Source organism: Musa acuminata, chromosome BXJ2-11 (assembly GCF_036884655.1).
Source record: "Musa acuminata AAA Group cultivar baxijiao chromosome BXJ2-11, Cavendish_Baxijiao_AAA, whole genome shotgun sequence".
NCBI classification, from domain to species: domain Eukaryota; kingdom Viridiplantae; phylum Streptophyta; class Magnoliopsida; order Zingiberales; family Musaceae; genus Musa; species Musa acuminata.
The window spans coordinates 27,532,501-27,547,119 of record NC_088348.1 but is presented as its reverse complement, the minus strand read 5'-3'; the positions used below and the strand labels follow the sequence as shown (position 1 = coordinate 27,547,119).

Below are 14,619 nucleotides of genomic sequence, written 5' to 3'. Positions count from 1 at the left end.
ACAGGATCACTGCGCCTAAAGCCTCCTCGGCTTCATTCTTATCCACTAAAGATGGGATCCACAGAGATCCTTATAAGATTTGTCCGTGTTCCCCCAGTCATAGATTTTCTTGGTTCGACATAATTTATTGACCTACAGTTGGCCTTTCTCATGTTGTTTGAATGACATGACATCTGTGGTTACTTCTCATGTTTCCTTTGACAAAATAGTGTACTTTTAATTTTGTTCAAAAAAAATTATAATCGACAGATATCTAATGAAAAGAAATCGTTTTTTTAGATTCTTTTTCCGAACCCTAATCTTGTTCGTGTGGATTGTGAAGGATCCAATCCTCCGTTTGCCTTCCGCGGAGGGGCTGAGTCACCCGTGACAAATTACCGCCGTGGCGGGACCCTCGACACCTGGCGTTTCCTGTGGTGTTCAGCGCTTCTTGAAACCGCACCTGGTTTTGCGCACCTGGTTTTCGTACCAGCTCCACGGAGACTAAAGTTCAGGGACCCACACGTCGCATAAATATGAAATGGTAGACTTATACCGGAGGCCTCATCTCGTACGTCTGCCCGTATTATTAGCATTGACGCCACGGTTTTACATCTCAATTCGTCGCCCTAATTACGTACTACTCAATACCAATCGTTCGAGCTTACCTGCCTTATCTCTCTCCCATCCAATCAGCAAGCAGGTACAAACGGTTAGGTGCGCCGAGCGTACTGCCAGAGCATTGCCCGTTACACGTAACGTAATCCCGTGAAAGGCTAAAATATCTGCTTGCGATGGAGAAGGCCCGACACCGGACTCACCACTGGGCTCACGGCGACGCCGGCCCCGCACCTCATCACCCGTTCGACGCCGTTAACGCCGAGCTTATCTCATCCGGATGCGCCCACGGGCCTCCGCCCCCGCCCACGTGGCGCGTCTCCGTCTTCCGCGCCTCGTTACCTTCGCCCTCTCTTCCAAGCAACCAACCAACAGATCAGAGCGAACCGAGTGCAGGGGGGCTGTAGGGTGATTAAAGGAGGCAACTTTCCCCTTTTTTTCTCCGTGGTTTCCAACGGAAGAGGAGAGAGAAGGAGGAGGAGGAGGATTTGGGGTTTCGCGGCGAGGAACTTTTTAGGGTTTTGATTTCTTTGGATGATCGGGAGGTGGAGATGCTGTCCGGTGGTGCCATGCGCAAATCCTTCAAGGATTCGCTGAAGGTTCTTGAGGCCGACATACAGCATGCGAACACTTTGTACGTGCTGCTGCTCTCCTTCTTCGTCATCATCATCATCATCATCTCGGCATTTGGTTTCTTTGTCCGTCTTCGATTGTGTTCTGTGGGAAGTTGGGTTTTCGATCAAGTATGGGGATATTAATTCTTGTTCCTGGTGTTGGTCTAAGAACAAAGACGACTTCTTTTTTATTAGACAATTCAAGATCGCAAAGGGTTTAGGACTACATATTGTCTTTTGTGGTGATTTCTTAAAGATATTTTTTTGGTACACTCTTAGTTTCTAAACACAAATTCGGCTTTTGGGGTTATCCAATTGCACTCTTAAACGAGGAAAGCAGTGTGTAAATGATTCGTCTTTTTGTTGTGTTTGTGTGTTTGGGATGGTGGGGTTACCTTTCCGATTATATTTGGGAAAGAGATGTGAATCATGATCCAATAATTAGGAAGGAAGATCGATTCACAAGGCTGTCTTCTTCATATCTTATTCAGGAGGAGTTCTAAAGGGCTATATTGTTTAATCTATCTTCTGGCTATCCTGTCATGTTTATCCTTTAACTTAGTCAATGCTTCTTGTTTCTGGAACAGAATAATTATCTTGTAGTTAAGTGGGATGAAGCCTCACGAAACAGATACAAATAGTTTATTGTGGCTTTTATTGTTTGATATTTTTTCTAACCCTTCAACATGATTTGCAGGGCTTCAGATTTTCCTGCAGATTACGATGGTGCGTGCCTTCAAATGCGAATGTCTTATAGTCCAGTCGCACACTTGTTTCTGTTTCTGGTGCAATGGGCAGATTGTAGCCTTGCTGGGGCGCTTGGACTCCTCAGAATTATGATATACCAGGTCTCTGGTTGTCTACATTGCTGTAATGATGCTTGAAATACCCTTATTGTTCTGTTTTTGTTCGATTACCATTTTGTTTACTAAAGGACTCCAACATGTTCAGGTCCATGTTGATGGATCAACGACCATGTCGACTCATGAAAGGAAAGCTAGCATTAAAGAGTTCTATGGTACGTTTATCGCACTGGATCTTGAAAATTTTTCTTCTGATGTCGGTGATTTCTAATTTTCAGGGTTTTTAATTCTTTTTGGTACTCATTTCAGCTGTAATCTTCCCCTCTTTGCTCCAACTACAAAAAGGCATCACTGATATGGAAGACAAAAAGCAGAGGGCAGTATGCATGGAGAGATATAGACGAAGAGATGAGGATGAAATGAAACATTTCTCTGAAATAGATGCTGAAAGAGAAGAGGAATGTGGGATTTGCATGGAGATGAACAGCAAATTTGTATTGCCCAATTGCAGCCATGCCATGTGCATGAAATGCTATAGAGAATGGTAAAACACTTTTCCTTAAGAATTAAATTAGTTTATGCTGTAAGCTTATCATTTTGCTGTTGTTTTTATGGCTCTGCTGATAAGCGCCACTTTTTTCGACAATTCTTGGTAGATAACTGAACTTGAGCTTACAAATATGCCATTGTGAAGCCTTCTATTGCTTCTCATATGATTGAGAATTTAGCTGTCTGAGACTTAATGAATGAGAAATATCAGAAAGCCTGTTTCATGTTGCTCTCTGAATATGACAAAAGAAGAAGAAGAAGAAGAAGAAGAGAATCTATTTGACACCAATTGATGTTTGGTTAAATAATATTTAGCAGGGAGGACCTGAACTTCTTGCTTGGCAATGAAAAAATAAAATTTATTAAGTGGCTGCAAATGTTTCTGCTGAAAAGGTTAGTGGTTTTTTTGAAGAAAATAATTAAAAGAGTGTCCAACAGAGTGACCAGTGGATTTCCTAGTAATATAAGGTCAGTGGTAGAACTAGAAAAGGGAATTATGGAAAGTAGCATGGCTATTTCTTGGTTAATAGATTTGCCTCTGGAACACTTATTCAAAATATAAGGTTTTCAAGAAGTCAAATTAGAACACCAATTATATAATCTAAGCAGTTTAACTGCGTACAATAAAAGTCTAGTTGGTCAACTCTGGCGGAAAATAGATCTTACAAGGTAATATGTAAGGTTTTCAAGTCGTCAAATAAGAACACCAGTTATATAATCTAAGCAGTTTAACTGTGTCCAATAAAAGTCTAGTTGGTTAGCTCTGGTCGAAAATAGATCTTAGAAGGTAATCTTTGACACAGAATAATAAAGAATCTACCATACTGGAACAATAGGGGAAATCTTGAGATGTATTATATGAATGAAATATTAAGTGTTTTTGAGGATTTATGTGATCACTTTACAGGTTTGCAAGTTGAAGTAAATGCCATATGACTGCAACAGCTAATGTAACACTCTTGATTAGTCCCACATCGAAAGTGGGCAAGATTAAGATTGACTTATAAGGGTTTGATGAGTGTACTACGTTAACTCCCGCTTAAGCATTTTGGTCCGTGGTTGAAGGACCAAAATGGAGTTATTGGCCAGTTGGCTCATTAGACTCGGGTCGTGACATTTGGTATCAGAGTCGACCTAGCATTTGGGCATAGTGAGGGGGCTCGAGTAGGAAAGCGCTACCCGTAAACGGAGTCAGAGGACTCGTCACGGCGTGGAGCCACCGCTGGGTTACGCCTCACATGTACTATGCTAGGGCCTGATCTGGGTTATGTTGGGCCTTGACGAGGACGTCAAGCCTTTGAGTGGGGGTAATTATAACACCTCTGATTAGTCCCACATCGAAAGTGGGCAAGATTAAGATTGACTTATAAGGGTCTGATGAGTGTACTACGTTAACTCCTGCTTAAGCATTTTGGTCCGTGGTTGAAGGACCAAAATAGAGTTATTGGCTAGTTGGCTAACTCGGGTCATGACAGCTAATTTACATTTCTCGAATTTGAGGCGGAGAAGAAGCCCTCCAAAATCTACTCAATTAAATTAATCGAACTTTATTAATGTAAGTTTACAACCATGTTTATATATAGGCAACTAGTGCCTCGACCCTCCTATAATAATACTTGGGAAATTATATAGTTTAGACTTCACTTGTAATGTAGAACACATGTTTCCTCTCCATATCCGGCTCTCGAGTTGAATTTTACCTTATTGACTTTATATTTGATTACCAGATAAATGTTGTTTAACTATAGCTCCTTTATGAAACTTAATATAAGTACAAGTACCACTGATATATCTGAAGTGTACTTTTTGTTGATAAGCATGAAAAGTAGCCTTGAGGTTTCTGATTTCTTTTAAGTTCTTTGTTAGGGCATACAAAACCGAGTAATGACTTACCATTGCAGGAACTCAAGATCACGGTCGTGCCCGTTCTGTCGTGATAGCCTCAAGAGAGTAGATTCTGGTGACTTGTGGATATACGTGGATAACAGAGATGTAATCGATATGGAAACGGTGACACAAGAAAATATTAAGCGTCTCGTCATGTACATAAAAGAGTTGCCCGTGGTTGTTTCAGAGTCTGTCGTCTTTGATGTTTACGACTCTCATATCAGGTGACCTCTTTCATCAACTAATCTGTGCTTTGGAGATCATTCCAGTTTATGTTTGGAAGCTGCTGCTACTTTTTAAGCGGCAGCAACGTATTTATCGATCATCTTCAGCACCCATGTAAATGTCTGTACAGTGAGTAAGCTTGTAAGTCTGAGTGCCAACATCGGTAAACATTGATTGGTGTCAAAGCCTGTGCCGGTGCTTAAGCACTTTCTAGCTACTGTAATATGTGGGGTATATGGTAGCTTTCTGCAGTTGAAGTGGGCAAACTCTTCTTCTCTGGGTTTCCATTCAAGAAAAAATTAACTGGTTCAGCTAATTTTGGTGTGGAATCTTTGCTCTGGTTTGATCGATCAAGATGGTTTTAGATCCTCTCTTGTCAAAGCTGTTCTATTGGATGCTGCCAAAAGGTCCTCTCTTGCCATTGGCCTCTTATGTTGTGTTATGGCTATTCCAAGCATTGTGTGTGTGGGGTCATTTTAATAATAATACCAATAATAATAATGATAGTAATAATGATGATAATAATAATAATAATAAACATTTACTTTTTCGTATTATATATCGTCGGAAAGACCGGAAATGGGGACGTGCATTGGCTTTCCTCCTCTTCTCTGTGATTCGAAGATTTGGTCTTCTAATTTCTGTGAGGCCTCTAAGAACGGAAGCGGCGGAGAAGGCGAAACCAGGCGTTTGAGGGATCGGGGAGAATGGCGACGGAGGATAACTCCCAGAGCATGGTGACGACGTACGAGAGGCTGGAAGGGGTGGCAAACTGGGTGGGGGGGAGCGTAGTCTCCGCCTTCTTCGCCTCCCTGGATCGCTGCTCCTGCATCAATGTCAGCACCGCCGAGGACGACGGCGACGAGCCCGAGGAGGCCAACGACCGCCCCCTCATGCTCACCAAGCCCGTCCTCCACGACGAGGAGGACGCCAAGCCCTCCCCCCGTTGATCATCTTCCTCATCATCACTATGGGTACCTTGAATCCTTGAAACCGATCGGTTCGTGACATCGTCAATCTTCGATCTCCTCTCTTTCATCCGATCTTTGGAAGTGTTTTCGTGAAAGATGCCGTATTCATTTCTCGTGATAAAACGCCTCTATGCTTTATTTATTGTTCATGTTGCTACGATCAGGCTTTGGTTTCCGCTGATTCTTGTTGTTCTCGTTAGCAAGTATGCATGTAGAGGACGATGATCCCAATGTATTCATTGGATCAAAGATTGAAGTGCGTGTTTTGGTGACGTTGTCATGAATTAGGTTCTTGTAATCGTTGTTGGCCCGAAACAAGATCTCTGATTTGTGATGTTTGCCTTTTCTAATTAGATTGTAGCCAAAGGAGGCGCATTACATTCTAATTAGATTGAAGTCTCCATTATTTCTTGCTTTTCTATATATTAATCTAATGTCATAGTTACCAGCATTCCCTTTGCCATAAGCTCGACAAATAACCAAAAGAAACATTTAGAGTAACAATTAAGTATAAAAATCTGAGATCAAGAAAGAACACCATTATGTTCCAGATAATATAAATATCAGTTCTGAATTAGGATTTGACGGGCAAAGATCAGAGAAAATTTTCTGTTATTTTTCTCACTATGCTTGAATTGTCCTTTAGACATCTTATTACCCATGAATCAAGTTTTCATGGGCTTCAACTGCCCAATGCAGGGTAAAAAAAGAAAAAAGGTATTTTGGCCTTAGTATTGCTATCGAGAAAAAGGTATTCATTGGTTAATGCCTTATATTCATAGTTATTCCTGTAAATTCCACTAACAATGATGAGTGGAAATCACCAAAGTTTTGATTTTTCTTTCCTACCTTGAATAATATTTCCTTCTTCTTACATTATCAAATGCATAAACATTGTCGTATTAACTGATTCTGATTTTATCATAGAAATAATAAAAGATGAAGACTATCTGGGTTTTTTACTACAAGTTTGAAGAGGTCACAGGAGTTTGATAAAGTTTCATGGATTTTGAAGAGGTCACATTGTTGTTACTAAAAAATAACTTTTGGCAGGAGTTTGATAGGGTTTCATGGTAATATTCATGAAAGTTGATTTGTTGGAGTCCTATAGAAGAACTTACTGTTGTTACTAACAGATAACTTTTCTTGAAGCAGTAGTGTTAAGAAATAGAGGACAGACTCATTTATAGATGAAGAAATAGACTAAGAACTTTTTTTTTTCTTTTCACCAATACCGATATTGAACGTTTAGCCACTCAGGAGTTTGATAAGGTTTCATGTATTTTGATTTGTTCGAACTGTATAGAAGAATTTACTGTTGTTACTAGAAAATAACTTTTGGCAAGAGTTTGAAAGGGTTTCATGGAAATATTCATGAAACTTGATTTGTTGGAACCGTCTAGAAGAACTTACTATTGTTATTAATCTATAACTTTCCTTGAAACAGTACTGTTAAGAAAAAGAGGACAAACTCATTTGTAGATGAAGAGATAGAGTAAGAACATTTTTTTGTTCTTTTCATCGATATCAATATTGAATGTTTAGCTACTCACGAGTTTGATAAGAGATAGACTAAAAACATTTTTTTTGTTCTTTTCACTTAGAACGATATTGAATGTTTAGCCACCCAGGAATTTGAGAAGAGATAGACTAAGAATATTTTTTTTGTTCTTTTCACCGATACCGATATTGAATGTTTAGCCACTCAGGAGTTTGATAAGGTTTCATGGATTTTGATTTGTTGGAACTGTATAGAAGAATTTACTGTTGTTACTAAAAAATAACTTTTGACAGGAGTTTGATAGGGTTTCATGGCAATATTCATGAAAGTTGATTTGTTAGAGCCCTATAGAAGAACTTACTGTTGTTACTAGTAGATAACTTTTCTTGAAGCAGTAGTGTTAAGAAATAGAGGACAGACTCATTTATAGATGAAGAGATAGACTAAGAACTTTTTTTTTTCTTTTCACCGATATCGATATTGAACATTTAGCACTGAGGAGTTTGATAAGGTTTCATGCATTTTGATTTGTTTGAGCTGTATAGAAGAATTTATTGTTGTTACTAGAAAACAACTTTTGGCAGGAGTTTGATAGGGTTTCATGAAAATATTCATGAAACTTGATTTGTTGGAACCGTATAGAAGAACTTACTGTTGTTACTAATTTATAACTTTCCTTGAAACAGTACTGTTAAGAAAAAGAGGACAAACTCATTTGTAGATGAAGAGATAAGACTAAGAACATTTTTTTTGTTCTTTTTACCGATACCGATATTGAATGTTTAGCCACTCAGGAGTTTGATAAGGTTTCATGGATTTTTTGATTTGTTGGAACTGTATAGAAGAATTTACTGTTGTTACTAAAAAATAACTTTTGGCAGGAGTTTGATAGGGTTCTGTGATAATACTCATGAAAGTTGATTTGTTGGAGCCCTATAGAAGAACTTACTGTTGTTACTAATAGATAACTTTTCTTGAAACAGTACTGTTAAGAAAAAGAGGAGACTCATTTGTAGATGAAGAGACAAACTAAGAACAATTTTTTTTCTCTTCCCAAATACCGATATTGAACGTTTAGCCACTAATAAAAGAACGCACAACCCCAGTTTTCATTCAATGCCTCTTTATGCTCTCTATCTTATTCTAAGGTTATATTGTTGGTTTGGACACTACCTGGATATCTTTAATTTTTGTTTTTTTAATTGTTTTCTTCTTGCTTAGCAACACAGCATGAATGTTTTGTAAGCATGCCTCAGTTTTACAATGATTTCCTCTTCATCCATTAGTTCTTACTTGATCACTTTTTTTTTTTCCTTTTCCCCTTATATTCCTTTTAGTGTCATCTGCCTCCTAGAATGGAATTATAAGTATCCTAATGGTAAATTGCATTATGACTCCTTAGACCTTGAGATAAAGTTAAAATGGAGATGATATCTAGATAGATAGATGGATCTTATATAAGTCGTACCATGAAGTACCACATAAGTATATATATATAGGAATCCAAATATGTTAAATCACTTGTGTTATAATATTCTACATTCAGAATTTTTTTGGTTTCATCATTTTGACTTATCTTTTTAATGTAGCATCTAGACCAAATGAGTTTAAATATGAATAATCTGACTTAGTACCTTAAATATTTAATTTTTTACTAATCTAATTGTTGTGCACTCGCAACATCTTCTTTCAATGAATTATCGCTTTTGCATATTTGTACATATTTATAGCATGTTTTGCATTGATTTTATGTATTTTTATTGGGAAAATGTGAGTAAGAATAGTTCATAGTGTTACATTGTGATCACTAACCACATTGGCCAAAACTTCCTCAAAATAGTTTCGTTTTCGCGTGCCATGATTTGTTTTCTACAAATCATAGTCGTACACGAAACGTTAGTCATCTCAAACCCTTGGAACCCCTCAGGTGGCACAAGAGCGGATGAGACTTCGGGATAGTGTTGGGTGTTGATCGATATACACAAGTTCGCATATTAACTTGACGAAAACTTATCATCACGCTCGATACCCGATGAGCAGTCATTTGTGGACTTGAAACTATTTATTTTACCTTCGAAAGTCCTTATTTTCTCCTTCATCTCTTTTTTCTTTTGTACTCAAAGTGTTTGCTAAATTACTTATAAAGTTTCCCTCTTTGCAAGACGTCAATACTCGTCTGTTATACTCTTCGAATTAATTAATTTACTTTTTTTATAAGTCCTACGGAACCTGAGCAAGGTTGCAAATTGGTTGACTCTTTACGAACATATATCGCAATGTCACATCATGACTTAGGCAATCCTAGCTAAGTCCGAAAAGTTAGTGCAAGAGTACTTCACGACTTAGGCAACTTAAGCTAAGTCTGTACTTTTACCGCAAGAGTATCTCATGACTTATGCAATTACAGCTAAGTCTGTAAACTAACACTTTAATTATGAATTTTGATGGAAAGCTGATTTAGTTGTATGCTAATTGATTTGTCAACTTGGTACAGATTTTAATGAGAATTGATGTGTATTATTTGCTAAACTTGAGGCTTTAGCACAGATCAGAACATGACAGTCGAATTCACTGCATTCATGTATGTGATTCTACTTGGTTTGGATTGCAGCTTACTAAATCAGCACAACTTTGTACATGCAAGAACAAATTATATGTTCCTCCAATTTCAATTGCATGAAGATGAAGTAATAACAGCCCCACACACACCCCACCGGCCAGCTTATTATCTACGACGATTACTACAACTCTTAGCTAAATGGTGCGAATTAAAAGCATCGAGCAGCCTACAATTAAGTGGAAGATTCTTATGAGAATAATCGCAACGCAGATTGCGTCTCTTCCTATGTTGGAAAAAGAAGAATTAGTTTCGAGTTCAATTAGGAGAAAAAAATTTTACTCAAAAGAGGCCTCTCAAATAGACGTGGCAAATTACTACACACCTAAAGATCACCATTGCACTTCTCTGGGGACAGCTGAAGAACAGCCTAATTAATTGATAGTCTGTCAAGCTATTCCAACAACTGTGGAGATATTTGAAGGCAGTGAAGCTGTTCATAGAGTTTCAATATTTTTCAAATATCCAAAATTCATCTCCTATCAAAAAAAAAAATCTTTTCCATTGAATCTCAGTTAGCCGAACTGATCTGATCCACCGTCGGACTCGATCGATTACAATATTTTTCAATATCGTTACTACGTCTTTTACGTGGAGTTATAATGTTTTAGTTTCGTAATAAAAAAATTATAAATTTTATTACTAAATCCCAAACGAAGGGCTGTAAGATTAAGTCGTACTGATGAATCCAGGAGTCAAAATCGATACTGTTACTCTAATTTGAGGGCTAATTATAGATTATTCTAGTTAGTTTATTTAGGTTCATTTACACTAACGATTTTAATTTTATTGGTAGAAATATAAAAATAAAAAAATAATTTTACCGTTCGATGACGGATAATATTGGTGGGGGTAAATGACAATGTCATTGGTGTCGATGCCAATGTAGTTATCTAGCCACCTCCGAAGATGATAAAGTTCGCTCTTATCGTGATGCCACCCGCCTCCATGAAGAGCATGATTATTGGGAAACCTAGGAGAGCATCACATATGCAGCAGAAAAATAAAACAAAAATTAATTTTTTGAAAATAAATTTATATCAAATTACGTGCGATGATTGGGAATAAAAAACTCATGAAATAAAAAAATTACGTAAGATATAAAACGATCTCACTTAAGAAAACTCGAAGGAAATTTCATGTTCTCCTCTCTATCGGTGATCCACACGATGAATAAAACGATTATACATTTTTTCCTCGCTTTTGCATACTGCCACCACATAGTAGGGGCAATCCTTCTTGTTGCTCTCTCACACCAGAGATGGGGGCAATTAGCTGAGGAAGAAGCAAGGAGAGAAGTTAGGGAGGTGGTGACCAAGGGGTTCAGCTTTATAATCCCTTTAGTCTCACATCCTTTTTATATAGAGCTTCTACCGTTAATCTTCATATAATTATCTCTAGCTTAATGAAAATTATATTTTTATCCAATTATCCACTCTAAGTTCTTATTAGGTCTCACTCAATAGATCTACTAAAACATGAGCTTATTGGATATCACATATCCAATCCTCTATTCATCGCTTCATCGACTATATGTGTGTAACCCTTTAGGCTCAATATTGTACTGGTTATAAGTTGCACGTGTTAGAACTCATTCTGACTCAGAATTCTTTCTGATACAGTAAATAAATTATTGTCCTATAATAATCCACTTAACTTATCGGTACTAGGCCACTAAGCTATAGTCCCTAAACAGTACGGGAGAATCTAATACATTGGACCTATCTGTCCTCAGTTATCATATAACTATATTCTATTATACATCTAATATCTCAAAGATCATATATCGGGTGCTATTATGTCCATGCAAAATCTACTCAAGTTTCGTTCTAATCGAATTTTCCTATAGAACTCTTTCTCTCCCAATCCAAATGATCTTGGCTAGAAATTTACCTGAACGAGAATATATAAAATATTTCTCTCATGACGTCGAGAGCGAATGATCCTTTATTAATGATAGAAAGAATCGAAGATAAGAAAAATTATTGAAGAAACTTTATTGAATAAGCTTTATTGAATAAGCTTTAGCTTGAATGTATTAACATGTCCCTCTCCTATTTATACAGATTAAGAGAGATAATTTTTCTCAACAGAATAGAGGATTTCCCTCAACAGAATAGAAAGATTTTCTCATGTAGTTGGGAAAATCTTATCTGCTATCAATTAATACTTAATTGCCCTTGATTGACTATCACTCCTGATTACCTGTTGTGATAGATTTGAAACTTCCAAACCTATAAGTCTAGTATCAAAGAGTGAAGTACTTATATAGGGCATCCTTTGTGTCTCAAGTCAAAGGACTATACACACAACTGGGATCACGAAATCGTTATCTGACGATGAGGTATCATTAACCATCCAATGCTCCGTGAGCGGATCATTTAGTGAACTCATTCTCCAATAAATACCTATACTATATCCCTAATGTCTCCACACAAACAGCTATGAGAGCTGCTACCTCCATCATATGAATGAGTATATAGTACATATGTCTCTCCGGTTATCTCGATATTCCTCTTGAATAACTTATGATCGAAAATATTTAGGATCTGTGTTTATAGGCAAATTGATCTCATTATCATGATCTAATTCTCATTGCACAAATCCAAAGATATCGTAATATATTTATCATCAAGTGAGAAAAAATATTATAATAATTATAATAATAATAACTAAAAAGACTATACAGTATATCATACATGCCATCACTCACATGATTGGCTTGTAGGACACTTATAATTAGTAATCTCCCACTTGACCTAAAGTCAATCACCTATGTGCCTGAACCTCCTCAAACCCCTGTGATGCTAAAAACAATATAAGATAACAGCTTTGTTAGTGGACCTACAATTTTATCTTCGAATGGAACTCTTTCCACTCTTATATCACCACGGGCTACGATTTCTCTGATCAAGTAGAATTTTCTCATAACATGCTTGAACTTCTTATGAGACTAGGTTCCGTTACTTAAGCAATTACCCTATTGTTATCGTAATATAAGGAAATCGACTCCTTGATGCTCATTACAACTCCTAGATCTACAATAAACTTCTTCATCTAGACTTCCTCATTTGCAGCTTCTACCATGGTAATGTACTCCATCTCTATGGTCGAGTTAGCAGTAGTATCTTATTTGAAACTCTTCCGGCTTATTGCTCTATTCAAGGTGAACATATACCCCGAGTTTAACTTATTATCATCGACATCAGATTTGAAACTCGAGTCTGTGTAGCCATCAATCTTGAGGTTATTGGGAAATCTTGGGTGACATCACTTGCATACCAGAAGAACATAAAATAAAATTCCTAAATTTCCATAGAAAAATTAGTCTTTTATCGTCAAATAAAAATTGGTGCGCAAAAACCCGCGAAACCAAAAAACTATGCATATAAGAAAATTATGTTACCTGGAGAGATCGTATATCCATAAATTCCTTCAAATTTATGGGAGAAGATGAAGAAGGTTGACTATTCTCCTCTCTAGTGGTGATAAACATGGCAGCGGCTAGTCGTAAAGATGCTCCTCAAATCTCCTCGCTGTATGCACTATACAATCAAGAAGGAACCAACCATTCTTACTATCCAAATGCCCTAAATAGGGACTGCTATATAAGGAGGAGAGGGGGAGGGGAGAATAGGAGATGATAACTAAAAAGGGTTTAGCCTATGATTGTTTGGTTCTCTCCTATTTATAAAGGCCCTTATCAATTTAACCCTATTAGGTCTTGCCCTATTTGGTACTAGATCTCCATCCAACTACCTAAGCCCTTTAGATTAATAGGTCTCTACCCAATAATCTCTCATTGGCTCTTATTGGATTTTATCTATAAGATCTAATAATTCAAGGGCTTATTAGATATTCAATAAGATAGATGCACCAACATATATCTCATATCTGAACATCTACTCATCACAACACCTACCATATGTGTGTGACCCTCTAGGCTCAATATCAAGTTGGTTGTGAGTTATATCTGTCAAAACTACTTTTAGTTTAGTGAATTATTATCTTCATAATAATTTACTCGACTTATCGACTACGGACGTACTAGGCCACTACGCTGTAATCCCTATACGATACAAGAAAATTCAATCTATTTGACCTGTTTATTCTCAATTATCATGTACCTATAGTCTGACAGCCCATACTATTTTTACTCGAGTCTCACTCTAATCGGATTCTCTTGAAGAACTATTTCTTTCTCAATCTGAATGACTCTAGCTAGAGATTTGTCTGAGAAGGAATACATGAGATATTTCTCTCATGATATCGAGAGCGGATGATCCTCTATCACCTCTTAATAGCCCTCGTAAAATTGACTACCACTTTTGATGACTGGTTGTGCTTGATCTGGAATTTCCAAGCCTATAAGTTTGTTATCAAAGAGTGGAGTACTTAGTGTCTCAAGTCTAAGGACCAGATATACCACTAAGATGATAGAATCACTGTTTGACAATAAGGTATCATTAACCATATAACATTATGTGAGCGGATCATTCTCCAAAGAGCACCTGCATGGTATCCCTAGTGTCCCCACACGAGCAATTATGAGAGCAACCGCTTCCATCATATGGACAGGTGTACTGCATATTAGTCTTTCTAGTCATCTCGATTCCCTCTAAGTATATGATCGGGATTATTTATAGTTTATTTTTAAAGACGAATCGATCTTATTATCGTGAACTCATTATGATTTGATTCTCATTGCATAGATCCATGAATATCACAATATGTAGCATGCAAGATAAAGTGATAAAATATTAAATAATATAATAAATAAAAAATATGTATCATGTCACACATGCCATCACTTATGTGATTGGCTTGCAAAGAACATATGAGTAGCAAAATAATC

General features: G+C 37.2%; 1 protein-coding gene across 1 annotated transcript; it reads left to right on the top strand.

Moving 5' to 3' along the window:
* The first annotated feature begins 796 nt into the window (after nt 1–796).
* LOC135626574 (E3 ubiquitin-protein ligase AIRP2-like) lies at nt 797–4,991 on the top strand. The gene is made up of 5 exons (XM_065131989.1): nt 797–1,231; nt 1,909–2,059; nt 2,163–2,229; nt 2,324–2,558; nt 4,465–4,991. Exons 1-5 carry the CDS (start codon nt 1,149–1,151, stop codon nt 4,676–4,678), a joined length of 750 nt encoding a protein of 249 aa, XP_064988061.1. The 5' UTR covers nt 797–1,148; the 3' UTR covers nt 4,679–4,991.
* The last annotated feature ends 9,628 nt before the right edge of the window (nt 4,992–14,619 follow it).

What these genes read in the sequence shown, in the direction of transcription:
- LOC135626574 (XM_065131989.1), top strand. Translation starts at nt 1,149, where the DNA reads ATGCTGTCCGGTGGTGCCATGCGCAAATCCTTCAAGGATTCGCTGAAG. An exon ending in TAGCATTAAAGAGTTCTATG is followed by an intron (nt 2,230 to 2,323) that starts GTACGTTTATCG and finishes TACTCATTTCAG; the next exon opens with CTGTAATCTTCCCCTCTTTG. An exon ending in ATGAAATGCTATAGAGAATG is followed by an intron (nt 2,559 to 4,464) that starts GTAAAACACTTT and finishes TTACCATTGCAG; the next exon opens with GAACTCAAGATCACGGTCGT.